At 37.4% G+C, this 26,757-nt stretch overlaps 1 protein-coding gene across 1 annotated transcript in view; it reads left to right on the forward strand.

Annotated features, from left to right (window-relative positions):
* The window catches only part of mEFTu1 (mitochondrial translation elongation factor Tu 1), a 167,394-nt gene that overhangs the window by 71,853 nt on the left and 68,784 nt on the right, over positions 1-26,757 (forward strand). Inside the window, exons 5-6 of the mRNA XM_090373527.1 lie at positions 822-926; positions 14,543-14,704. Coding sequence (XP_090229653.1) covers positions 822-926; positions 14,543-14,704 — 267 coding nt within the window. The remainder of the gene's footprint in view (positions 1-821; positions 927-14,542; positions 14,705-26,757) is intronic.

Consider the following 26,757-nt stretch of genomic DNA (forward strand, 5'->3'; position numbering starts at 1 on the left):
AGCACACGCTTCTTGATTAGACTGGGGTTCGAGCCCATGACCACCAAATACAGAGGATGCGGAAAGGTCAGGGAATGACCACTGCATATCCTCGGAGCAATATGGCCTGAGTTGCTAATGCTCCTAAAAACCAAACAACAACAACAAGAGTATAGCCGTGAACTATGTGTTTGAACTTGCTGTGATTCTGGTATATGTTTTGAGTTGCTCCATAAACCACTATGAAAAAATGTGTGGTCCATTCTTAATTGGGGTGCTGGTATATTAGCAGCCATAAACAGTTATGAAGTTGTGAAATCTTCTGACTGTGGATGGTTGTCATGATTATAGATGATCTCTCTCTCTGTGATCATAGGAAGAAATTTATTTACTGAACATAAGATGATTCCAAATGTGCAGATTATAAATGCTGCTGCTTTTTATTTTTTATTCAAAATTTTGAATTGACACATCATAGATCAACCAGTATTTTTTTTTTAAAAAAAGGGTCACCAGTCATTAGTATAAAGCATAATGTAAATTGTAAATTAACAAAATATCCTTATTACATCATTATAGAATGACAAAATGAATGTTACTCAATTTATTTTACAATACTTTTCTCCCCTTTATACCAAGTGACACATAGCTTAAGTTTAGTTATGCTTATCATTTACCTCTATCTGAATGTTGTACATTTGGAATGCAGGATTTGCTTAATATTAAAAACAAATCAATTTCAAAAAATTCATGTTGTCTAGAAAGATTAATTAGTTACTTATTATATTAATAGTTTCAGTGATACATTTTATTGCAAGTAATTCTTTTAATGTATTTCTTAGAATATGATTACAGGAACAAACCAGATGGATGGAGCTATTCTTGTAGTTGCTGCTACAGATGGTGCTATGCCCCAAACTAAAGAACATCTTATTCTTGCCAAGCAGGTAATAAAAAAATATACAATAGGATCTTGCCAATCTTTTGCTTGTTTTTATAGATTTGATTATCTGTAAAAAAATTTTTAAATGATACAAATGATTTAGTGACCTGCCCATTGAAGATGAGTCAGTAGATCATTTTCAGTTCATCTTGAGACTCTGATTTTCTATCTCACCTTCTGCACTAAGTAGCAGTATCTTATTATAGGTGAATATAAACATGTCGGCTGTAACGTGCAAGAAAATCACTGTTGAATAATTCATACACGACCACAGTTTTATCATATATAAATAATTTGTGTGTGTTAGAAATTATATTGATTAGAATTATCGATAAAAAAGTAATTTTTTAAAAATTTTTTTGTAAAAGAATAAAAGTTACTCTTATTCTTTTACAAATATTGATATCAACATAGAACGTATTGAGAATTATAGATCTGGTTCATATATCAAAATTTTTTTTATAAAGTACATATTTTACAGAAAATTGCTTTCCTCATAATTAGTTGCATGTGCTCTGTTATAAATGAAACTTTAAAACCATACTTAACCAGTACTTGTATAATAAGTATAAAAGGGCCATCTGAATATAACATATTGATTTTCAGGATTTTCAAATCCCTTTACCACACATTACAAAACCTTATCAATTCCATAAAATTTACAAAAATTTAATGCTCTCATCCCCTTCCCTTCTATTTCGAAATCTAATAATGTAATTGAAACAATATCAAAAGCATTAACCTGGGAGTGGTGGTGTGCAGTTTTACAGGTCTACCTGGAAAATATCTGTTGTAGGTTTGAGATTAGTGGCTCTTTCCTTATATCTAGCTTTCTAAGTATAACAAAGTTTTAATTCAGTACTTTTGGAAGTCATATGCATTGTTTACATAGAGTTAAGTGAAATTGATAAAACTAATATATGTGCTTGCTTTAGTTTGAATTTTTGCTCAGTTAACAGTTTATAACTTGAAAATAGAAATGACTAGTTTCATGTTTTATAGCATTTTTTCTAACAGAATTGATAATTTTGATTTTGTTTTTTAAAATAATGAGTATAAGAAACATCCTTTAAATTTAAATTTAATTAAAAAAATTATATTTAATAAAAGTACCAGGGGGGGTATCAAAAAGTTTGTACCCTTACCTAGAGATAATAGCCCTAGAAAGGTCAAACTTCACAGGAACTTTAATCCTTTTTTATGTACTTGACGTGTATAGTAACACATTTCTCCCATCTATGGATCAGTTATTTAATGCCTTGATCATTTAATGCAGACATTAAATGCCTTTAATGTCTGCACTTTTTTTTGCCTAAAACCACGATTCCATTTCATCGATGACTTTCTGAGATGAATCAAAGCAGCTTCCATGCAATGGTTTCTTCATTTCTCGAAACAAGAAGTGTGATGGTGCTAGATCATGAGAATGGGGTAGGTGCTGCAGTAGTTTGAAGCCACACCGGGCAACAAAGTTGGTGATGGTAATGGTCATGTGAGCCAATGCATTCTCTGACAGAAGACAGACACCTCTGGTTACCATTCCATGCCTTTTCACCTCCAAAGCATCATGTTACTTTTTCAAAAGATTTCTGTAGTATATTCCAGTAAGGTGGAACCACAAGGTATCTGTCAGGATAACCCCTTTTTGTCACAAAACACAGGCATCATCACCTTCTTCGCAGATGGAGTGGTCTTTGCCTTTTTGGAAGGTGGGGAGGAGGTGTGTTTCCACTGCTTTGTCATGTCTTTTAGTCTCCAGATCATACTTGTACACCCAGTAATATATCATTTTGTCACCAACCGATCAAAAAAGTTCTCAACATCTGCATTACACAAATCCAACAGTTGGCGAGAACATTGCATTCGACATTGCTTCTGTAAAGGCTTCAGCAGTCTTGAAACCCATCATGTGGAGAAGTTAGACATGTGCAGATGGTCATGTAAAATGGTTTTGGGCAGATCTATAACTAATTCCCACAGCATTTGTGATGAAATGAATTGTCACATGTCTGCCGCTCAACCATCTCACTGTCTGTGGATGTTGATGGCCTTCCTTCTCTTGGCTTGTCAAAGACACTTGTACGACTGCACTAGAACTCCCATTTCCACTTTTTTACAGTGTCACAGGATGGACAATTCTGCCCATACACAGCTTTTATTTCTTTGCCAATTTCCTGAGCTTTCTTACCCTGCAAATGCAGGAACTTGATCACTGCGTGATACTCCACTTTGTCAACCATAGTGTCCTTCCTCAGATTGCAGGCTCAACCTCTGGTGTATGATCTGCTATGGGAATGAAATTTCACATGTTAGTTACTGAATATGTAGACAATCTAGCTCAGTGTACAAACTTTTTGATACCCCCTCAAATGGATATACCTCCTGCAGTATACCCATGCTTAGCCTAACAGGTTAAGCATGGATATACTGCAAGCAGAATTTTATAAAAGCTGAAAACTTTTTTTCTGAAATAAAAAGAAATAATGGTGCCTGTCAGGAGCTGCTCCATTGTGTGTTATGATTGGGACACCACCACTGCTGGGTTAAAAATTGTATATTAGTATCTTACATAAAAATAAAATTAAAAACGTAAAAAAAAAAATTTATAATTAAAAAAAAACAAACAGTGAAAAAGATATTTTCATTCTGTAATCTGAACCTAAGAACTCTTGTGAAGAAAATTAAATATAAGAAACTCCAGGTAAGTAGTTCAGAGTTTACACATAAGATACACTTTCCAGTCAAAACACGAGTGGGGTGTTTTAGCAATTTTTGGTTCTTTCCCACCTGGTGTTACTCTTGTCATGGTGAGAACCAGTAAATGTGATTCTGCAGGTTCATGGTATGCATCCCATATGAAGTACTTGATAGACATGGGTAAGGGATGTGATATGCCAGACTTTGAAAGGGGGTTGATTGTCAGGTACCAGTTGAAGGGTGGCAGCATTACAAAAACTGAAAATCTTGTGGAGTGCTGTAGTAAAGGCATTCCAAGAGTGGACAGATAGTAGATGCAGCTATGGTAATGATGGGTACCCATGCCTCACCAATAGTGAACATAGGTTGTTCTGCATTGTGTGAGCCAATAGACAGAAATGATGGAATGGCTGACCGTAGACTTTAACCAGGGTACTACCAGTGGTGTTTCCAAAACCACAATTCAACACATCCTTCTCCATACCTGGTCAAGGTACCTGTGCTTATGGCTACCTAACGTCAATGACACCTAAAGTTCGCATCTGAACAGTGTCACTGGACCATTGACAACTGGAAAAAAGTTGCCTTTTCCAATGAATCATGCTTCTTGCTATGCTGTCTGGATGGTAGATAGAGAGTAAAGCTACAAACTGTAGAGAGAGAAATCACTCCAGTGCCCTGGTCCAACAGAAACAGGCAGGTGGTAGCAGTATTTGGATATGGGGGATGTTTTCCTGGGAATTCCTTGGAGCTCTCATACCCCTTGACCACACTCTGAACTCTAAAAAATACCTATCCGTTGTGATCAGGTACATCACTTGATGGTAGCTGTTTTTCTGGATGGCAAAAGTGCATTCCAGCAGGATAAGGCCACTTTGCCGATAACGTTCAAGTTTGGTTCACTGAACACAAGTGACTTCCAGGTGCCACTTTGGTTGCCAGATTTACCAGATATGAATCCCATAGAACATCTCTCGGATTATGTGGATTGACAGATGCTGTGTTTGGATCCTCCACTGTGGAATTGCATCCCACTTGCAGATCTATGGGATGCAATCCTGATACAACAAATTTCTTTTAGTGTTCAGAGGTGTTATAGAGGACACTCATTATTAGGTAGGTGATCATAATGTTTTGAGTGGGCAGTGTATATCTTTCCACTCAGAAAAAACTATAAACGTGGCTAATTGTAGCCACATTCATGATAGTATTAATGTATACCAAAAGATACAAAAAAGCCAGGCTTTTCAAGGAGACCAAACTTGTACAGTAATCTCCCATTGTAACACTTCAGTTTATAGTGAAATTGGTGTAACACTTCTGCTTATAGTGAAAGTGATTTGTTGTCTCTCTTTTCAGTATGAAAGCTCCACTGCCATACATTTTGATGTCTCCCTTTTAGTGCCTTATACACCTCAGATTTCTCGTGAAAGCAAAGATAATTCTTACATATTCAGAATTATCTTTTTCTACTGGAAAGGTCATGGAGAGTCTGAAAATTCTTTTCGTTTGTTCTATGAGGAAGTACTTTATTCCTGCATGTGAGTACTTGGTGAACAAGCTCTTGTGGAAAATTGTTCTTATAAATTACAAGGCAGTAAATTTTTGATCAGTTGACGTTGCATAATTTTCAAATGTAATATTTTTTTTTTTTTTTTTTTGTGGATAAGTTTCCAGTACTTCTTGCCATCATTAAAGATAAAGAAGTAGATGGGCAATAGATGTTTTTGCAGCATCAGTTCTGTTCGTTTCAGTGTGAGATGCCAGGTGTACAGTGGTCTTTGGTTGGGGAAACTGAAAAGTGCACAAGGAAGCTTGAAATATACCAAATTATCCCTAGTCCTTATAACATTATCCCTTATAACAAATTATCCTTGGTCCTTGAGGTTGTCACAGGCATTCTCTCAGATATGCCGAACAAGCTGTACTTTGCTACCTGGGAGTCTAAAACGCTGATGGAACGGATATTCGAGTGATATTCAAGTCAAGTGGACCCAATTTCGGCCAAGTCCAGATGGTCTGTGACAGCCAAATCCCCTGCTTGCACCTTCAGGATGGTGGGACTGTTAGTAATCCTGAGTGTAACCTCCATGCACAAGTACATTGTGGGTGACCACCCAGGTGTGAACCAATGTAAGCAGGGGTCGAGGTGTGCTGCTCCTCTGCATTACCAGGCAATACTAGATGGTAGATGACTCATCAACCAGTGCAGTACCACCACTTTGCTTATTGGAGGCTTGAAGTGGTGGAACTCATGTTTAGTCTCCAGGGCTATGTTCCACTCAACCCTTCCCCACCTCTTCCATCATACAGTATGACTGATAACAACTTTTGAAGTTATGATGAGCATCATGGCGAGATCCAATCTTCTTTACATTTTGGAGGTACAGCTCTACAACAGTGTTCACAGGCTGGCTGCTAGTTAGTACACCAGACCGAACCTATTGGTAACTCTCTAGGAGGCTTCCGGATCAGCTAGTGTATAATCTTGCTACCTCTACCCTGCCAGATAGTGACTGGAGGGAGTCCAAGTAGTGTGTATGCTGGGGAGCATTGTCGAGGCCACGTTATGTCAAAGATCTGGGTATATTCTTACCATGCGTACGCCATATCCAAAAATTTCATTATTTTATACAGCATGTCCCACCCCCACTTTTTCTTACTATTGAATACACTATGAATTATCAAACTAACAGAGTAAGCTTATCTGCGAAAAGATCTAAACCTCCCGAACACTTCCTAATATATTTCCCAAATATACGTGGTCTCAGTTCTAATCTCAATGACGTCCTTTTCCACTTGCGGTCTCTCAAACCCCATGTAGTTTTTCTGACGGAATCTCAGTTATTAGTTAATTCAACTACCCATCTCAGTTGCCCAAATTATTCGCTTTATGATTCCTTTTGCCTCAAAGATGGTACTTGTGCATATGTCCATTCTGATATTCCCTGTCAGAGACGTGGTAATTTGGAATCTCCTCTTTTCGATCTTCTCTGGCTTAAAATCTGTTTTCTCTACTGTTCTCCCATCTCTACTAATCACTTGGAGCTCTTTGACTTCCTCTCTTTGCAACTTGACTTTCTCTAATCCAACTTTCCTAACAGTGAGATGATTTTCCTTGGTGATTTTAATGTTCACAACTCCAGCTGGCTTCTGTTTTCTAGTCACACCGACCCAGCTGGTCGAGATGCTGAGGCTTTTGCAATTACCAATGACCGTGCACCGATTGTTCATTTCCTTACAAGGATACCGGACAATCTTAACCATACAGCCAACACTCTTGATCTTTTTCTCACAAACAAGCCTTCTAAGTACATGGTCGAAGTGAGTGGTCCTTTAGGCACCTCAAATCACAACTTGCTGGTTGTCTCTTCTCCAATGGAGCCTTTATCTCATGGCTATTCCCAACTTCGTATTGTTTGGCATTACAAGAATGCAAGATGGGATGACCTGCGAGATTTCTTTTCTTCTTTTCCTTTGTCGGATTACTGTTTCAAAACTTTTGATGTCAACATTTGTTCAGATCATGTCAGTGAAATTATTCTTGTAGGAATGGAATCCTTTATTCCACACTCCACTTTAAAATCTCATCCTTTATCTAAACCTTGGTTTTCCAATAAATGTCCTAAGGTTGTTCAAGAGAAGAATGTTGCATATCGTAATTGGCTTGTTTCCAATTCTTCAGTTTCATTTTCTGCCTACACCAAAGTTCGCAACAATTGTAAAGCAGTTATTAATCAGTCCAAACTAGATTTTGAACATACTACGAGTAGAAAACTTGCTTCTTGCCCTAATGGTAACCGAGCATTCTGGTCTCTTGCCAAAGCTATTCGCTGGAACTTTTGCCCATCTCTGCTCCCACCTCTGTCAAAACTGGATGGTTCTATTGTCACTTCAGCCAAGGATAAAGCTGACCTGCTAGTATCCCATTTTTCTTCCAACTCATGTATTAATGATCTTGGTAAAACACCTCCCACCATTCCCAACATGCTCCATTCAATACCTCCTGTGGTCTTCCATCAAAAGGATTTTGACAAATCTTGATGCTAAGAAAGCTCCAGGTCCTGATGGTACCTGGATGGTTCCACTTGTTCTGAAAACCTGAGCTCCTGAACTTACTCCTTCTTTGTCGCCTTTTTTCACTTTCTTATTCCTAAGGTATTTTTCCATCTGCTTGGAAATTTGCTCATATCCAGCCAGTTCCTAAAAAGGGTGACAAATCCTTTCCATCCAATTATTGTCCTATTGCAATTACTTCTACTCTTTCTAAAGTAATGGAGAAATCAATTAACCGCCAACTCTTAAACTACCTAGAAACCTTCCGGTCTGATCAATGATGACCAGTATGGATTCCGTCAGTGTCAATCCACTGGATTATGTTACTCATTTATGGACAAATTCAATGGAAAAGTTTGGTGATACACAAGTGGTTGCTCTTCATATCTCAAAGGCTTTCAGTCGTGTTTGGCATAAAGGTTTTCTAAACAATTTTCCATCTTATGGTTTGCAAACTGTTTTTTGTAATTGGTTATCCAGTTTTCTCTGATAGCTCACTGAGGGTGAAGGTAGGTGGCTCTCTGTCTTCTAACTTCTCCACTAATACTGGTGTCCCCCAAGGTTCAGTTCTTTACCCTACTCTTGTATATTAATTACCTTCTTCCATTTACTGGAAATCCTATCCATAGTTTTACTGATGATAGCACCTGCATTCCACTTTCAATTTTGAGAAACCTTGCCCTGCTCAATCAGCTTCAACTTCTCGAATATCTGCTACCAATTCCTTAAATAACGATCTCCAGGTAATTCTCCAGTGGGGCAAAGACAACTTAGTTGATTTCAATTCTTCTAAAACTCAGTCTTGCCTTATATCTCGCAAAAAGGATTCTTCTGCTCTCCTATGCTTATAGTAGTAGTAGTAGTAGTAGTGGCATGTGATGCAAGAAAGCAAATGTATGAGCTTATGCAGCATCAACCAAAAAAAAAAATCACACCATTCCCTCCAAATGCCTGTCAAGTTCCTCCTTAAATTTATTCAGGCTATCAACTTCCACAACGACAGATGGAAGTTTGTTCCAGCAATTAACCACCCGCTGGCTAAAGGCAAATTTCCACACATCTATTCTACATCTGTCTTTTCTTAATTTGAATTTATGCTCCCTTAGGTTCGTAATCTGAACAAGTGGAAGGATCCCATCAGAATTCAACATGCTCAATGACACTGATTTCTAGGCAAAATGATATCTCTTTTTGGGGATTACCCTGACTTCTAATCTCTCTTGGCACAAGCACATTACAAATATTGCTTCCTCTGCATCTAAAAAACTTGGTTTTCTCTATCATTCTCGGTTTTACTTTTCTTCCAAACAGCTCTGTACAAATGGCAAATCTGCCCTACCATGGAATATTGTTCACAGATCTGGGCAGAATCACCAAAACCTCTCTCAGGCTTCTTGATTCCAATCAGAAGAGGGCAGTTAGGTTAATTAATGACTCATCTTTAACAGTCTCTCCACTTGCTGTCCCATAGACGTACTGTTTCTGCTGCATGCTTTTTCTACAGATACTTCCAATGGCACTGTTCTTCTGAACCGCTCTCTCTCTCAAAACAGTCCGAACACATGCTGCCACCAGCCAACATCTATTTTCTGTCCAACTTCAAACTCACAGAACCAACGTTTCATCTTCCTCATTTATTCATTCAGCTGCCGTTTTCTGGAACAACCTTCATACGTATTTCCTGAAAATTACAGTACAGAACAACAAATATCTTCTTTCATGTTCTCAGCCTCCAACCCAAGCAAAGTACTAAGTACTATAGGTTCTAATACTTCTCGTTTTGGGGTTTTCATTAAAAAAAAAAAAAAAAACATATGAAATGACATAATACCTTATATTGATTTATCATCAGACTCTGATGTGCTTCCTTATTATGAACATTTTAGAGAATTTTTATCTACAGTAATGAGGAAGCAGCACCAAGGTGTAAGGCAACTGAAGCTTGATGATTTCTTCAAGACCACTTCATCAAGTGGACCTGTTTCACCAGAACCTCTGATTGAGGTGTATAAAGCCTTGAATGGTTTGAGCATTCTCAGTGCTGATGGGATTCTTCTTCTTGCTCAGAATAATCACCTCAGAAGGCATAAATTCAAATTGAGGAAAGACAGTTGTAGGATATATGTGCGGAAGTTTGCCTTTAGCCAGCGGGTAGTTGGTTGGTGGAACAGACTTCCATCATTTGTTTGGAAGTTGATAGCCTAATTAAATTTAAGGCTGAGCCGGACAGGTATTTGGAACAAACGGAGGGGTGAAATTGGAGTGTTTTTTTTTTTTTTGGCTGTTGCTGCATAAGCTTGCTTTTTTGCATCATATACCTCTACTAATGCTAACCGTCTACCAGTATAGGGTTAGCATTAGCTAACCCTATACTGGTATTTATCAATGATATTGATGATGGTATGTCAGGCTTAATGTCGAAGTTTGCAGTGATACAAAGGTTGGCAAGGTTGTTAATGACAGTAATGGCAGTGTGCTACTGCAACAGGATCTAGATAATTTGGGCAGATGGGCTAAGAAGTGGCAACTGAAGTTTAACCTTGACAAATGCAAAGTACTGCATATGGGTAGAAGTAATCCCAGAGAAACGTACCAACTGTGTGGTACTACACTTAATGTGGTAGGAAATGAAAAAGACCTGGGAGTAATTGTGCAGTCAGATATAAAGTTTTCTGAGCAATGCAGACAGGCTGCCAGGGCAGGTCATGGGGTTTTGTCAATGATATATAGGAATTTTGCTAGCAGGGAAAAGGAGTTGATTATCCCTCTGTATAAGGCAATGGTCAGGACATGCCTTGAGTACTGTGTACAGGTCTGGAGGCCTCATTTTAGGAAGGATGTAGATTTACTTCAGCATGTATAGAGAAGGGCAACAAGATTGGTGAAGGGAATGAAGGGATCCTCTTACCTAGAGAGGCTTAAGTTCTGCAAATTGCAGTGGCTGAAGACTAGGCACCTGTGCGGTGATCTGATTTGAGGTGTATATGGCTTTGAATGGATTGAGCACGCTGAATTCTGATGGGATCCTTCCACTTGTTCAGATTACGAACCTAAGGGGGCATAAATTCAAATTAAGAAAAGACATGTAGAATAGATGTGCAGAAATTTGCCTTTAGTCAGCGGGTGGTTAATTGCTGGAACAAACTTCCATCTGTGGTTGTGGAAGTTAATAGGTTGAATAAATTTAAGGAGGAACTGGACAGGCATATGGAGGGAATGGTGTGATTTCTTTTTTTTTTTTTTTTTGGCTGATGCTGCATAAGCTCATACACATGCTTTCTTTGTATCACATGCCACTACTACTACTATACTGGTAGAGAGTTAGCATTATATGACAGTTGTTTCTGACTCTGAAAATTAATTCTTTCAATTAAGTTAATATTAATATTGAATATTAATTTGCATCTTTTTGAATGCTTTTTGCCGACCGGGCTAGCCAGGTGGGTAAAATGCCTGCCTGGCAATCCAAAGGTCACGGGTTCAAATCCTGCCTCAGGCTTGGATCAGAGTAAAATGCAAAAACTTTGGGAGGTGCATTATGGCTAGAGAAGCCGATGCGGCAACAACTGCCGCCTCCATTAGACCGGGGTTCAAGCCTGTCACCACCAAATACGGAGGATGCGGAAAGGTCAGGGAATGACTATTGCATATCTCGGAGCAATGTGGCCTTAGTTGCTAATGCTCCTAAAAACCAAATAACAAACAACAACAACAACGCCAACAACTAACCAAAAAACAAAAAAAACAAGTATGCTTTTTATTCAATGGAGTTTTTTTTTTTTTTTTTTTTTTTAATGTGAACCCCAAACACTATAGAACCTATAGTACTTAGTACCGTGCTTGGGTTGGAGGTTGAGAAGACGAAAGAAGATATTTGTTGACATTGAACTTTAACTTCTGTAGATTGTAATTTTCAGGAAATATGTATGAAGGAAGGTTGTTCCAGAAAACGTCAGTTGAATGAATAAATGAGGAAGATGAAAAGTTGGTTCTGTGGGTTTGAAGTTGGACAGTAAATGGATGTTGGCTGGTGGCGGCACATGTTCGACTGTTTTGAAAGAGAGAGCGGGAATTATAGAAGCCAATTCAGAAGAACAGTGCCCATGGAAGTATCTGTAGAAGGCATGCAGCAGAAACAGTGCGTCTATGAGAAAGCGAGTGGAGAGACTCTGTTAAAGATGAATCATTAATTAACCTAATTGCCCTCTTCTGAATGGAATCAAGAAGCCTGAGAGAGGTTTTGGGGGCACCACCCCAGATGTGGGAACAATATTCCATGGCAGGGAGAATTTGCGATTTATACAGAGTGAGCAGCTGTTTGGAAGAAAAGTAATGCCGAGAGCGAAAGATTTCTACATTACTTTAGAAAGAGTAGAAGTAATTGCAATGGGACGATAACTGGATGGGAGTGATTTGTCACCCTTTTTAGGAACTGGCTGGATATGAGCAAATTTCCAAGCAGAAGGAAAAACACCTTTGGAATAAGAAAGTGAAAAAAGGCGGCAAAGAATAGGAGTAAGTTCAGGAGTACTTCCTTTTGACGGAAGACCACAGGAGGCATTGAATGGAGCGTGTTGGGAATGGTGGGAGGTGTTTTACCAAGATCATTAATACATGAGATGGAAGAAAAATGGGATGCTAGCAGGTCAGCTTTATCCTTGGCTGAAGTGACAACAGAACCATCTGGTTTGGACAGAGGTGGGAGCAGAGATGGGCAAAAGTTGCAGCCAATAGCTTTGGCAAGAGACGAGATTGCTCGGCTACCATTAGGGCACGAAGCAAGTTTTCTACTCTTATCCTGTTCAAACTCTAGTTTGGACTGATTAATAACTGCTTTACAATTGTTGCGAGCTTTGGTATAAGCAGAAAATGAAACTGAAGAATTAGAAACAAGCCAATTACGATATGCAACATTCTTCTCTTGGACAGCCTTAGCATATTTATTGGAAAACCAAGGTTTAGATAAAGGAAGAGATTTTAAAGTGGAGTGTGGAATAAAGGATTCCATTCCTGCAAGAATAATTTCACTGACACGATCTGAGCAAATGTTGACATCAGAAGTTTTGAAACAGTAATCTGACCAAGGAAAGGAAGTCTCGCAGGTCATCCCATTTTGCATTCTTGTAATGCCAAACAACACGAGGTTGGGAATAGCAATGAGATAAAGGTTCCATTGGAAAAGAGACAATCACCAAGTTGTGATCTGAAGTGCCTAAAGGGACCTCTCACTTCGACCGTGTACTTTGAAGGGTTGTTTGTGAGAAAAAGATCAAACGTATTGGCTGTATGATTAGGATTGTCCGGTATTCTTGTAGGTAAATGAACAATCTGTGCTAGGTCGTTAGTAATTGCAAAAACCTCAGCATCTCGACCTGCTGGTCGGTGTGACTAGAAAACGGAAGCCAGCTGGAGTTGTGAACATTAAAATCAACAAGGAAAATTATCTCACTGTTAGCAAAGTTGGACTGGAGAAAGTCAAGTTGCAAAGAGAGGAAGTCAAAGAGCTCCAAGTGATTAGTGGAGTTGGGAGAACGGTAGAGACAACAGATGAATTTGACACAATGAGGTAGAGAGATTTTAAGCCAGAGAAGATCAAAGAGAGGAGATTCCAAATTGCCAAGTCTCTGACAGGGAATATCAGAACGGACATATGCACAAGTACCACCTTTGAGGCAAAAGGAATCATACAGCGAATAATTTGGGCATCTGAGATGAGCAGTAGATGAATCAACCGATAACTGAGTTTCTGTCAGAAAACGTACATGGGGTTTGGCAGACTGCAAGTGGAAATGGACATCGTTGAGATTAGAATTGAGACCACATATATTTGTGAAATGAATTAGGAAGTGCTTGGGAGGTTTAGATCTTTTCGCAGATAAGCTTGCTCTATTAGTTTGACAATTCATGGTGTATTCAATAGTAAGAAAAAGTGGGTGGGACATGCTGTATGAAGTAATGAAATTTTTGGATATGGCGTACATGTGGTAAGAATATACCCAGATCCTTGACATAACGTGGCCTCGACAATGCTCCCCGCATACACACTACTCGGACTCTCTCCAGTCACTATCTGGCAGAGTAGAGGTAGCAAGATTATACACTAGCTGATCCGGAAGCCTCCTAGAGAGTTACCAATAGGTTCGGTCCGATGTACTAACTAGCGGCCGGCCTGCGAACACCGTTTTAGAGCTGTACCCTCGAAATGTAAGGAATATTGGATCTCGCCACGACGTTCATCATAACCTCAAAAGTCATCAATCATACTGCATGATGGAAGAGATAGGGAAGGGTTGACCGGAACTTAGCTCTAGAGACTAAACATGGGTTCCACCACTTCAAGCCTCCAGTTTAAGAATTTTAAAGTATTTTTTCCTTCTAAAATGGATTTAAACGAAAAAAACTAATGTTCACATTGAAAACAATTTTGTGTGAGCTTTAAGGGGGAGGGGGAGTGGTGGAAACATTCCATTAGTTACTATAGTTTTGATGTGTTAAATTAAAATAAAGTTTGGTTACTGTCATAAATTTATTTGGCTAATGGCATACATTTTAAATAAACAGTAATAACTTGTCATTTTGGAACATTGATTATTATTAAAAGTGTGTTGTGCATTACTGAGGGAAAATATTATGTACACATTGTGGAGACATGTTGTCACACTTGCAGTGAAGTACTTCCACAATATAAGATTGATGCATTTAGTAGAAAATTTTATTTGCTTAATGCTAGATACAAACCAAGGCTATCTTTTTCTTGTACAGTAATGTTTAATTTTGTTATATATTCTCCTTCCCCCCCCCCTTTCCCATGGAACTAATATCACATTGTATGGATAATCAACAACTGTAGTCTATTTTCTTTTGCAGATTGGAATTGAGCATGTAGTGGTATTCATTAACAAAGCTGATGTGGTAGATCAAGAAATGATAGAGCTAGTGGAAATAGAGGTTAGAGAATTATTATCAGAAATGGGTTATGAAGGTGATGAAACACCGTTTGTTGTTGGGTCTGCTCTAAAGGCAATAGAGGTAATTAAGTTTACTGATTATATTCATAAGATACACTCAGTTGACTGAGACTGTCATCCAAGTAATTAAGTTTTATTTTTGACTTATTAAAAAATGCATTGGTATTCAGTTTTTAATTAATATAAACAGATTTAAATTAGGTATTATTCTGCTCCTGAGGTAACGTAAGAGGATGTGTGTGTGTGTGTGTGTGATTTGGTTTTTAGGAGCATTAGCAACTAAGGCCATATTGCTCCGGGATATGCGGGGGTCATTTCCAGACCTTTTCCGCATCCTCCGTATTTGGTGGTGACGGGCTTGAACCCCGGTTTAATCAAGAAGCGTGTGCTACGCACTGCTGCTCCTTCCCACCTGGCTACGGAGGCGCCTCGTAAGAGGATACTCTCATGCATGTGGCAAGATTGAATCTGTACATTGCCATAAAAAATGTACAGCCCATTGTTAAATGCTGTGTTGGTATGTGACCTACAATGAACAGATTATTGTAACTGTTCATTGTAAATTCTTCTGGGCCCGATCATGCAAAGTATAAATAGAAATTTTATTTCATTTATTTGCTATAATAATGCTGAACAACAAAACAAAAATTGCTTCTTTCCTCTAAAACAAAATGGGTAATTCTAAAACATTTGAATGTGACCAATTTAATTAAATCTTAGCTTAAATTTTGCATTACTCACAATTTTGTAGAAGAAGGAAATGAAAGATTTATGTATGAATAAAATGTAATGTACTTAATACTGTAACATATTAAACGCAAAATATTTTATTTTGCTTTTTTGCTTTTATAATTGACATCTGGAGTTTCCTAAATCAATCCAACAATAGTTGGCCAACGTATTTGGATTCTGCCTTCCCAAAAAGCATTTTTTTTTTTTTTTCATATTTGATATCTCTTTATAAAACCATTTTCAATTTTCTTCACTAACAGCACTTCAATTTGATGGGAAAAAAATCTAAATATGGATGTAGGAAGCAGATTTTCAAAGACATTGTGGCCCACCATTTTAAAGTCATCCATCATTTCTTTAACAATATCACTATGATTTCTGCTCTAACACTGCCACAGAAATTGTCAGTGACATTTGAAAGATTTCCATGCTGCTTTTTTTTTTTTTTTAGCAGTTTAATTTGGACTCAGATATGCATGTATAAGTTTTCTAATTTGTGGGTGAACAAAAATATCCTCTTTGATTTTCTCTCACCTTTTTTAATGAATTTATTCTTTAAATAATGGGATCCATTGCCAATGTTATTCATGACTTCTATAGTTTTTCATTAGGTCCAATGTAATGTGGGGAGGGAAGCAAAACTTTTCTCATTTTATGCAATCTGATGCAAAACACATTTTTCTGCCCTGAAACTAAGCTCTGTATAACAAGCAGTTTTTTAACTACCTAATACATCTGTCCATTATGACCACGTTTTGACTGGACAGTGAAAACATTATGACCCCTAAATAATAGTGGGTATGTCCTCTTGCAACCACCACCACCACCACGTGGCGGGCATCTCAATAAGACCACCGAATGTTGCCAGAAGTATTCAGCATGTTGCCAGGTTTGCATCCCATAGATCTATGACAGCCTGTGGTGGAGTAGCTGAATGTTTGATCTGCTAATTCACGTAATGCCAGAAATGCTCTATCGATTTGTTTCTGGCAAATTCATTGGCTAAGGTAGCACCTAGAATTCACTTTCATGTTTGACAATCCACTCTCGAACAATACTGGCAACGTAGCAAGACACATTATCCTGTTGGAACGCATCTATCTCATCTGATCAGCCACAATGGATAAGGAGCATTCAGATTGCAGTCTAGGGGTATGAGGACTCCAAGAGATTCCAAAGAAAACATCCCCCAAACCAAAACACTGCTGCCACCTGCCTGTTTCTGTTGGACTTGGACATTGGAGTGATTCTTCACCACAATTTGTTGCTGTACCCTCCATATACTCTCCACATGGCATAGCAGGAAATATGATTCATCTGCAAAAAGACAATTTTTGATGTGAAAACATCTATAGCAGCACCTAACAATGGAATGTAATGAAAATACGATATGAAAAAAGAAATTGTTGCAGTCATGTGATATGACACTTGTATTGTTGCAATCATAGCTCCTGCAGTAAGTATGATTGTGACATCATATTACTCAACAAATGGCTAATTAGGTTATTGGCTTTGATTTTGCTAACCTCTTCCAAGCTAAGGATGTTTTCACATAAAATAAAACATTTTGTGCATACAAGGTACACACATTGGCTTATTTGTTTTTTGTACATTGACATCATCCAGGAGCAAACTTTAGACTTTGGTGTTAGATGGCTGTAAGATAGATGGGTATGTTGATAAAGCACCTACCAAAAAAAAAAAAACCTAGTACCTCCCATTTTCACCTATTCATTCCCTCTAATGATTTGTGTACTTCTTCCTTGAATTTATTTAAGCTATCAACTTCCACAACAACTGATAGAAGTTTGTTCCAGCAACCAAATGCCTGCTGGCTAAAGGCAAAATTTCGCACATATATTTTGCAACTGTCCTCCTCAATTTGAATTTTTGTGCCTCCTTGTGTGTGCTCTGAGCAAGAGAAAGAATCCCATCAGCATTGATGTTCAGTAATATTTTTATAGTTTTCTTTTTAAAATTCCTTCAATTCTGATGATGTTGCCCACTCCAGAATAACAGAGACTACCCCAGATCATGATGGAACTGCCACTATACTTGATTGTAGACACTAAACATGTGCAAACCTTTTTTTTTTTTTCTTTTCCCAGTTGATCGTCTCACAAACTCTATGCTGGGATTTCTTTGTCCGCTTTACATTTTTCCACTCTTTACTTATCCGTGTTGATGGCTTAGCCCAAGCCAACCATTTCTTTCGATTTTCCAGTTTTAATAAGGGTTTTTGAACCACTGCATGACCATGAAGTCTTCCTTGTTTAAGATGAAGTTTTGTAGTAGATGTAGACTTGGGAGTTTGTCCGTTCCTGTGGAATTCATCTCGGATTTCAGGTGCAATAACTTATTGATTGCGGTTAGAAATCAGTGTTATGGTGTTACCTTGTGCTTGCATTATTATGCACGCAATGTAGGAACTCCCCAACTTATGTAATACTTGACTCACTGAAATTCGACTTTACGTAAGTTTTTGCCAGCTGCTGCAAACTTAAAAAAATCATGGAAACGTATTTTGCATCCCGTAGGACTAAATGGAGGTATCATGAAAATATAATGTGAACCCAATAAAACATTGGTTTTTTTTTTTTTTTTTTGTAATTTGTTCCAAGACTCCGGAAGCTGAAATTTTTGCTATATAACTATTTTATATAGCGAAGCTATTTAACTCTCTAAAAAGTCATTTTTATAATGGAAATTGCACTACACTTTTATCGGTATCATATGTTCCATTATAAGAATCAATTTTGAACACCTTTGCAATCAGATTCAGAAGCAAGTGCCCCGAGTCTAACAGCCTTTCAAGCAAGAAGTATTTATGAAGATAATAAAAGTATGGCAAACCCTAAGCCAAGTTTGTGGCAAGCAATGGATGGTTTAATAGGTTCAAGCATCACTGGTTTCCAAAACATTAAAGTATGCGGTGAAGTCACCAGTGCCAATTCTTCAGCTGCAGAGAAATTTTGTGATGTGTTAGAAAAAACCCCTTCTAAATCTGCACAGCTCTCAACTTTTGCAGCGGCGTACTTATCAGCTGGAGAGTTAATTCTAGCAACAATGCTCGAAAGGTAAAACTTGCTGACATTATGCCTGTCTCCTCTCTTTTTGTAATTTTATAATTTTGAAATTTTTGTAATTTTATAATTTTGAAATTTTTGTAATTTTGTACACTTTTGTAATTTTTCCTGCGCATGAGATAAAAAAAATTGGATAATTCTATTGACATGTTCTTTGAACATTTCTTTTTTGCTTCCATCAAATTCAGCACACATAGTTGCAAGTGCAAAAATTCCCTAAATGCTTATTTAGAGAAATTCCGACTTATGTAGCATTCCATGGAATGCAACTCTTACATTAATCGGGGAGTGGCTGTACTTCTCATGAAATAACTTTCTTTATACAAAGGTATAATACCACTTCTTTTTTAAAACCTCACTTCTTTATTTCTTATCGTGTTTATCACAAAACATACAAACCTTATACCACACTCTTTCTGAATGAAAGGTGTTTGATTCTATAAGTTATAGCTCTTACTCCTCAATTTATATTATTGCAGAATACTCTAGAATCATCTACAATCTTCTACAGTATTGCTCAAAAAAATTACATGACTCATTTTTTTTTAAGTTGTTTGTCCTTATGCTGGCAGCTATTCTTTTAGAAATAGCTGAAAGAACATAAGTAATAACAATACACATGAAACTTATTGGCATAAAAATTTACTTTTATATTTATGGGTATATACAATGAAATAAGTACTTTTCTCCAAAAGAAGAGTGTTATTTATGGTTCATATAATACCAAAAATTCTATAAAAACATTTCTTTTTTGTTGACTTACTCTTGCTTTGCTGACTGCTAACTCTCCAGGTGCTTTTGGATTTCTTTTGCATTACTGAAACACTTATTTTGTTCCAACAATTTTCAATATGATTGCGGTCTGGACTGTTCACAGGTCATGTTATTGTGTGAATTGATTTATGTGTCAACCATTTTTGCACCTGCGAACAGTAAAGACATCTATTTAAGCAAGATTGTGATGGTTTGTAAATTTAAAATTTTTGCTAATTTTACGAAGTAGTACTTAGTTTTGGCCTTATTACATTGAGTAGAGATGTCCTGAAAAATGAAATTGGCAGCAATACCATTAGTGATTTATGATTGTGGAAATTAATTTTCTCTCAATGTCCTTGTATACCTCAGCATTCACTGTATCCTTCACAAATTCAAGATGACCAACTTCTCTACGTGAAATACAGCCCTATATCACATGCGATGCAGAATGTTTCACTGTAGAGATGATACAGCAGGATGAAATTCTTTTCTTCTCTTCTTCGTCTAACGGTCTGCTGGCCATTTGAACCACACAAGTTGAACTTTGATTTATCAGAATAAATAACACATTTCCACGATTCTCAGACAAACTAGCATGCTCTTTTGCTCTTTAGATGCTGGGCTTTCATTTTTTGCATCAAAAGTGGCTTTTTTTTTCTTGGATGACATGATACTGATTCTGATGAGAAAAGGCATCTACATATGTAGCAGTGCCTCCCTTTACTCCTGTATCTTTATCCTCCTCCATGCTGTTTTGAGATCTGTCGATGAGAATCTTCTGTTTTAGACATGAAGTGGATTAGAAATTTGTCGCGCTGCAGAAGATATTTTTGGACATCCACTTCCTTTCTTTCTTTCTGTTTAGACTGCCAATTTTTGATAATTTTCATAATAAATATGTAGGAAATTCAGTATTCTGTGCTATTGCAATCTCCTCACTCTTTTCTAGGAGGATTCCTCAGCATTCCAGAAGTTTACATTTTACAAATAAGCCCTGTATATATAAAGGGTTATTCATGGAACCCAGAATGACAGTTAGTTTCTCTCATTTTGCTAACCATGTACAATTCTTATGAAACCACCTTGGTGCTAACATTGTATACATCACCTACATGCAGAATAGTGGTTGTGAGGTTACATTTCCATGAAGAGCTTAAATTTAATTTCACTTGTGGTTAAACGTTTTGTCAGCAGTATAATTTCTGTAATACTGTTTTAATTTAAATCTTAGCATATTGTAAGTTAAATTTGTAAAGCATTTGGAAAGCAACTGCTTAATATTCAGATGGCCTCTGTTATCAATATTTTGGCAGAAATATCGTAACTTTCATTCAGTAGCTTAAATTTAACTTCTTTAGTGATTTTAGTTTTGCCAACATTTTAATTACTGCAGTATTTTGTTAACATAAATTCTATAATGTATTGTAAATATAAATTTCGTAATCTCTGTAAAAGTCAGATTTTACTTGAATTATGGTTGCTACAAGATCCACTTATAATACAAAGTCCAGTTACATCAGGACTCAAACAGAAATGCCTATGGCAATTTCGGGCGTGGGTTGTGACTATAGCTTGTGGCATGTATTCTAAGGCTAATGTAGTAGGTAGTCCTAGCACATCTGGCAATTTTTTTTTTATTTGCAACTGATGTATGGAGTGTACTTATCTCAGATTACAACTTGGTACGTTACAAGAAGAATTTGAGTCACTGAAGAAATGAGTGTTTGCCCTAGAAACAAATGTAACTGGGAGCTCATGTTGCATATGGTTTGGTGACCAACATTATAATGACTCATTAAAGATTTTACAGATGTACCGTTTTTGAACTTTTGAATAAGTTCAAGTTTTTGTTTAACTGAAAGCTTAACTCTTTTGCATTCACCCATTGTTTTCACAATTTCTAAACAAAAAAAAAAAAAAAAAAAAATTAACTACAAAAAAAAAATTCTGACATTCCTGACATAAATAACGAAACAAAATTTGTCTTTTTGTGGTGCGACGGAACACAACAATCAATGCGACGCAATAAAAAAAACTAAACATTTGTTTTCTCTCTTTTTTTGAGTGGTGGGTGTGAAGACAGTGGGAGTTGCAAGATAATAGTACACTAATCTCCCACTGACGACTTATAATGCCGCTTCTTGTTGCTTATTTACGGTTTGCAAAACATCTGCTTATACCTATTCTAGTTATTAATGAATTTTATGATTTCTGGTTGGTGTTTTTTTTTTAATATATATATGTATATTTGGAATCTTGAACTGTCCCGGTTAAACCGATCCTAGTAAATCGAGAGTCTGCTGTATTTATGAATGATATTGGTGGTAGTATATCTGGCTTAATGTCTAAGTTTGCAGATGATACTGAGGTTGGTTAATAACAATAATTATGGTAAACTGTTATAACAAGTGGAAATCTGCTGTACACCAATGGAAACAGTGAAAGGAGCGAAGGTGGAGTTGGGTTTCTGGTCCATAAAGATTTTAAAAACAACATTTTGCAATTCAAAAGCACATCACCAAGGGTATCAAGACTAATACTCAAGATTTCTAAGAGATACAAGCTAAAGGTTATAATGATTTATGCACCAACATCGAGCCATGATGAAGAAGAGGTTGAAGAAATGTACACCGAAATTGAGTCTTCTAGATGAGCAGAAAACCCACTACACTATTATTATGGGGGACTTCAATGCTAAGGTTGGAAAAAGACAAAACAGCGCAGAAAGAGGAACTATAGGAAATTTTGGAATTGGTGAAAGAAATGAAAGAGGTGAAAGACTTGTGGAATTTGCAGAATCTCAAGGACAGTCAGTAATGAACACTTTAAAAAAAGTGTGAACAGAAAATGGACATGGAAGATGTCCATTTTCAAAAAAGGTGTGAACAGAAAATGTTCACACCTTTTTTGTGTGAACAGAAAATGTTTCAAAAAAAGGGTGAACAGAAAATGGACATGGAAGAGTCCAAATGGATTAACAACTAATGAAATTGACTTCATCCTCACTAACAGAAGATATATTGTGAATGATGTTACCATCCTGAATTAGGTAAATGTTGGAAGTGATCACAGAATGGTAAGATGTACACTTGATATAGATGTAGGAAAGGAAAGGAAAAAACTGACTTGAGTAAATAATACAAAGGTCTTTGAGATAAAAGAAGAGGAGAAAAAGCAGTATGTACTGGAACTTAAGAACAAGTTTGAGCTTCTGCAGACTGCTCGGGACCAAGTTATCGACAAGGAATATTACAACTTTCTGAAAGTGATAAAATCCAAGAAACCTTTAGGGAAAAAGAAATCCAAAGAAGAAAAAATTAGTCAAGAAACACTTGTCATGATGAACCGAAGACGAAAAATGAAGAGCAAGAAAAACACCGACAGGGAGAAAATTGAGTATACTGAGTTAAGCAAAGCCATTAGAAAGAGACTCAGAGAGGACATAAGAAGATTTAACACAAGAAAAGTAGAACAAGCATTAAGGGAAAACAAAGGATTTAAATCAGCAGCCATGAGCAGTAATACAGAAAGACAAATGATACTGAAACTGAAGAATAGCAATGGTGTACTTATAAACAGCAGAGAGGGCATAATTCAAATAGCAGAAGACTACTATAGAGAATTATACAAGGAGTGAGGGAATGATGCCAGCAGTGAGGAAGATGGATTGCAAAGTAGCAACACATACGACATACCCGATATTCTTCCTGATGAGGTAGAACATGCATTGAAGAAAATGAAGAATCAGAAAGCCCCGGGGGAAGATGAAGTTACTGTAGAGTTGTTAAAATTGGGAGGAAGAGACACAACACAAAAACTGGCAAGGCTCTTCACAAAGTGCATTCAAAAAGGTGTGACGCCTAAGCAGTGGAATAATGCAATCATAGTTTTGCTGCATGAGAAAGGAGATAAATCAGAAATTGGAAATTATAGACCAATTAGCTTGTTATCCCACATCTACAAGTTGTTCACAAGGGTCATTACTAACAGATTAGAAAGAATACTTGATGAGAATCAACCAAAAGAGCAAGCTGGCTTTAGGACAGGATTCTCAACTATGGATCACCTTCACACAGCTAATGGAGAAAGCAAATGAATATAAAACACCATTATGCCTGGCATTTGTGGATTATGAAAAGGCATTTGACTCCATACAGCATAAGGCAATGTTTCGGGCACTAGAAAGACAAGGCATAGATACCCCACATATTATGATTTTGAAGAAAATATATGAGAGTGCTATCTCCTTTATTAGACTAGACAAAGACAGTAGGAAATTTAAAATCGAGAAAGGAGTTCGACAAGGAGACACAATATCTCCAAAGTTGTTTACTACTGCCCTTGAGGAAGCTTTCAGAAGAATACACTGGTCGCAGAAAGGAGTCAATGTGAATGGAGAGTACCTAAACCATTTACGATTTGCAGATGACATTGTGGTCATAAGCCACGACCCCAAAGAATTAGAGGAAAATCTTAATCAGTTATGCAGAGTTAGTAAGGATTTTGGATTAAAGATGAATATGGCTAAAACAAAAGTAATGATGAACAAGTATGCCACGGAAAGGGAAATAATGATTGAAGGAGCAGTAATTGAAAAGGTGGAGTCATATATACTTATCTGGGACAAGTTATTAGCTGTAATAATGATAAATGGCTGGAAGTCAAGAGAAGAATAAATTTTGAATGGATAGCATTCAGGAAATATAGTCACATACTGAAAAGCAATATCCCAGTTTGTCTGAAACGTAAAATAATGAATCAATGTTTACTCCCCACCATGACTTATGGAAGTGAAACTTGGGCACTCACTAAAAGAATGGAAGAGAAGCTGAGAACTACACAGCGAAGAATGGAACGAATTATATTGGGAGTCGGACTGTTAGATAAGAAGAAAAACACATGGATTAGGCAGCAAACTCAAGTAAAGGACATTCTTATCAAAACTAAAGAACTAAAATGGTCTTGGGCAGGACACATAGCTCGAAGACATGATGTGACAGCTGGACTAAGAAAATAATAGAATGGTACCCGAGAGGAGCTTGAAGAAATCCTGGAAGACAAAGGCAGAGATGGATAGATGAAATTCATGAGTTTGTGGGTAGTAAATGGATGACCAGTGCTCAAAATAGAAGGAACTGGAAAGTTGCTGGAGAGGCATTCATCCTGCAGTGGATTGAAAATGGTTGAAGATGGTACAACAAGATCTAAACAATTTAGGCCAGTGGGCTGAGAAATGACAGTTGAATTTTAACATTGATAAATGCAAGGTACTGTATATGGGTAGCAGTAATTTCAAACATATCAATTGTGTGGTAGTAGTAGTAGTGGCATGTGATGCAAGAAAGCAAATGTATGAGCTTATGCAGCATCAGCCAAAAAAAAAAAAAAATCACACCATTCCCTCCAAATGCCTGTCCAGTTCCGCCTTAAATTTATTCAACCTATCAACTTCCACAACGACAGATGGAAGTTTGTTCCAGCAATTAACTACCCGCTGGCTAAAGGCAAACTTCTGCACATCTATTCTACATCTGTCCTTTCTTAATTTGAATTTATGCCCCCTTAGGTTGGTAATCTGAACAAGTGGAAGGATCCCATCAGAATTCAGCGTGCTGAACCCATTGAAGGCCTTATACACCTCAATCAGATCACCGCGCAGGTGCCTAGTCTCCAGCCACTGCAGTTTGCAGAACTTAGCCTCTCTTGATAAGAGGATCCCTTCATTCCCCTCACCAATCTTGTTGCCCTTCTGTACACGCTCAAGTAAATCTACATCCTTCCTAAAATGAGGCCTCCAGACCTGTACGTAGTACTCAAGGCGTGGCCTGACCATTGCCTTATACAGAGGGATAATCACCTCCTTTTCCCTGCTAGCAAAATTCCTATATATCATTGACAAAACCCCTGACCTGCCCTGGCAGCCTGTCTGCATTGCTCAGAAAACTTCATATCTGACTGCACAATTACTCCCAGGTCTTTTTCATTTTCTACCACCTTAAGTGTAGTACCACACAGTTGGTACGTTTCTCTGGGGTTACATCTACCTATATGCAGTACTTTGCATTTGTCAAGGTTAAACTTCATTTGCCACTTCTTAGCCCATCTGCCCAAATTATCTAGATCCTGTTGCAGTAGCACACTGCCATTACTGTCATTAACAACCCTGCCAACCGTTGTATCATCTGCAAACTTCGACATTAAGCCTGATATACCTTCATCAATATCATTGATAAATAAACTAAACAGTGGACCCAACACCGAACCCTGTGGGACTCCACTAATAACATTAGTCCACGAAGAGCAGCACCCATTGATTACCACCCTCTGTCTTCTCCTACTTAACCATCCTTTTATCCATTGTAGCAACTTACCCTTAATACCATTCTGCTCCAATTTGTACAATAGTCTTTCATGCGCAACAGTGTCAAAAGCTTTCCTGAAATCCAAATATATGATATCAAAATTATTTTTTTCATCCAGTTCCTTTGTAACCACATCATAATATCCTATCAAATTTGTGCGACAAGACTTTCCCTTAACAAACCCATACTGTGTCTGAATTATTGCTGCAGTCTTGTCTAGATGATCCTGCAATGCATCTTTTACCAGTGACTCCATTATTTTACCCGGAACAGAAGTTAAACTAACTGGTCTGTAATTACTCGTGTCACCCTTCGATCCCCCTTTGTGAATTGGGGATACATTTTCACATCTCCAGTCCGCGGGAACCTCCCCTGAGTACAAGGATGCTCTCATAATTATGGCTAAGGGTTTGGTTAGTTTCTTTGCCACCTCCTTTAATATAACTGGATAGATCCCACCACCCCAGGTGCTTTTCTTATGTTTAACTTCAACAATTTCTCCTCCACTTTGCTCTCAGTTATTACAAAATCATTAAGTATCCTGCTACAATATGACATTTGATAACCTTCTGCCATTTTCAAACCTTAATAATTCCTCATGTGTGAATGTAGATGCAAAATACTCATTCAGTTTGTTTGCTATCTGAGCAGGATCATCAACAGTTGAACCATCGATGTGAAATGGACCAATCAGATTCATCCCCTTCCTTTTAGAGTTTATATAAGTAAAGAAATCCTTGCTGTTTTTCTTAGCATCTTTTGCCAAGGATTGCTCGTAATCTGCCTTCGCCTGCCGAACCTCCTTTGTGACCTGATTACAGATTAACTTATATCTGCCATAGGCTTCTGAGTCGCTTGATAATTTATATGCATCCCATGCATTTTTCTTCTCTGTTACGAGTCTCATTAGATCATTTGACAACCATTTAGGCCTAAACCTTGAACAATATTTCTTAATAGGTATGAAACTTTTAGTAGCATCCACGATTAATTCCTTGAATGCTTCCCACTTAGAATTTACTGTTGGTAACATCGTCAGTTGATCCCACTGTACAGAATTTAAAAACTGTCGGAGACCACTGTACTATACTCAGAGCAGTGGAAAATGAAAAAGACATTGGGGTAATTGTGCAGTCAGATAAGAAGTACTCTGAGCAGTGCAGACAGGCTGTGAGGAC

The sequence above is a fragment of the Mastigoproctus giganteus genome, chromosome 5, assembly GCF_048544385.1.
Source record: "Mastigoproctus giganteus isolate SK-2022 chromosome 5, ASM4854438v1, whole genome shotgun sequence".
NCBI lineage: Eukaryota > Metazoa > Arthropoda > Arachnida > Uropygi > Thelyphonidae > Mastigoproctus > Mastigoproctus giganteus.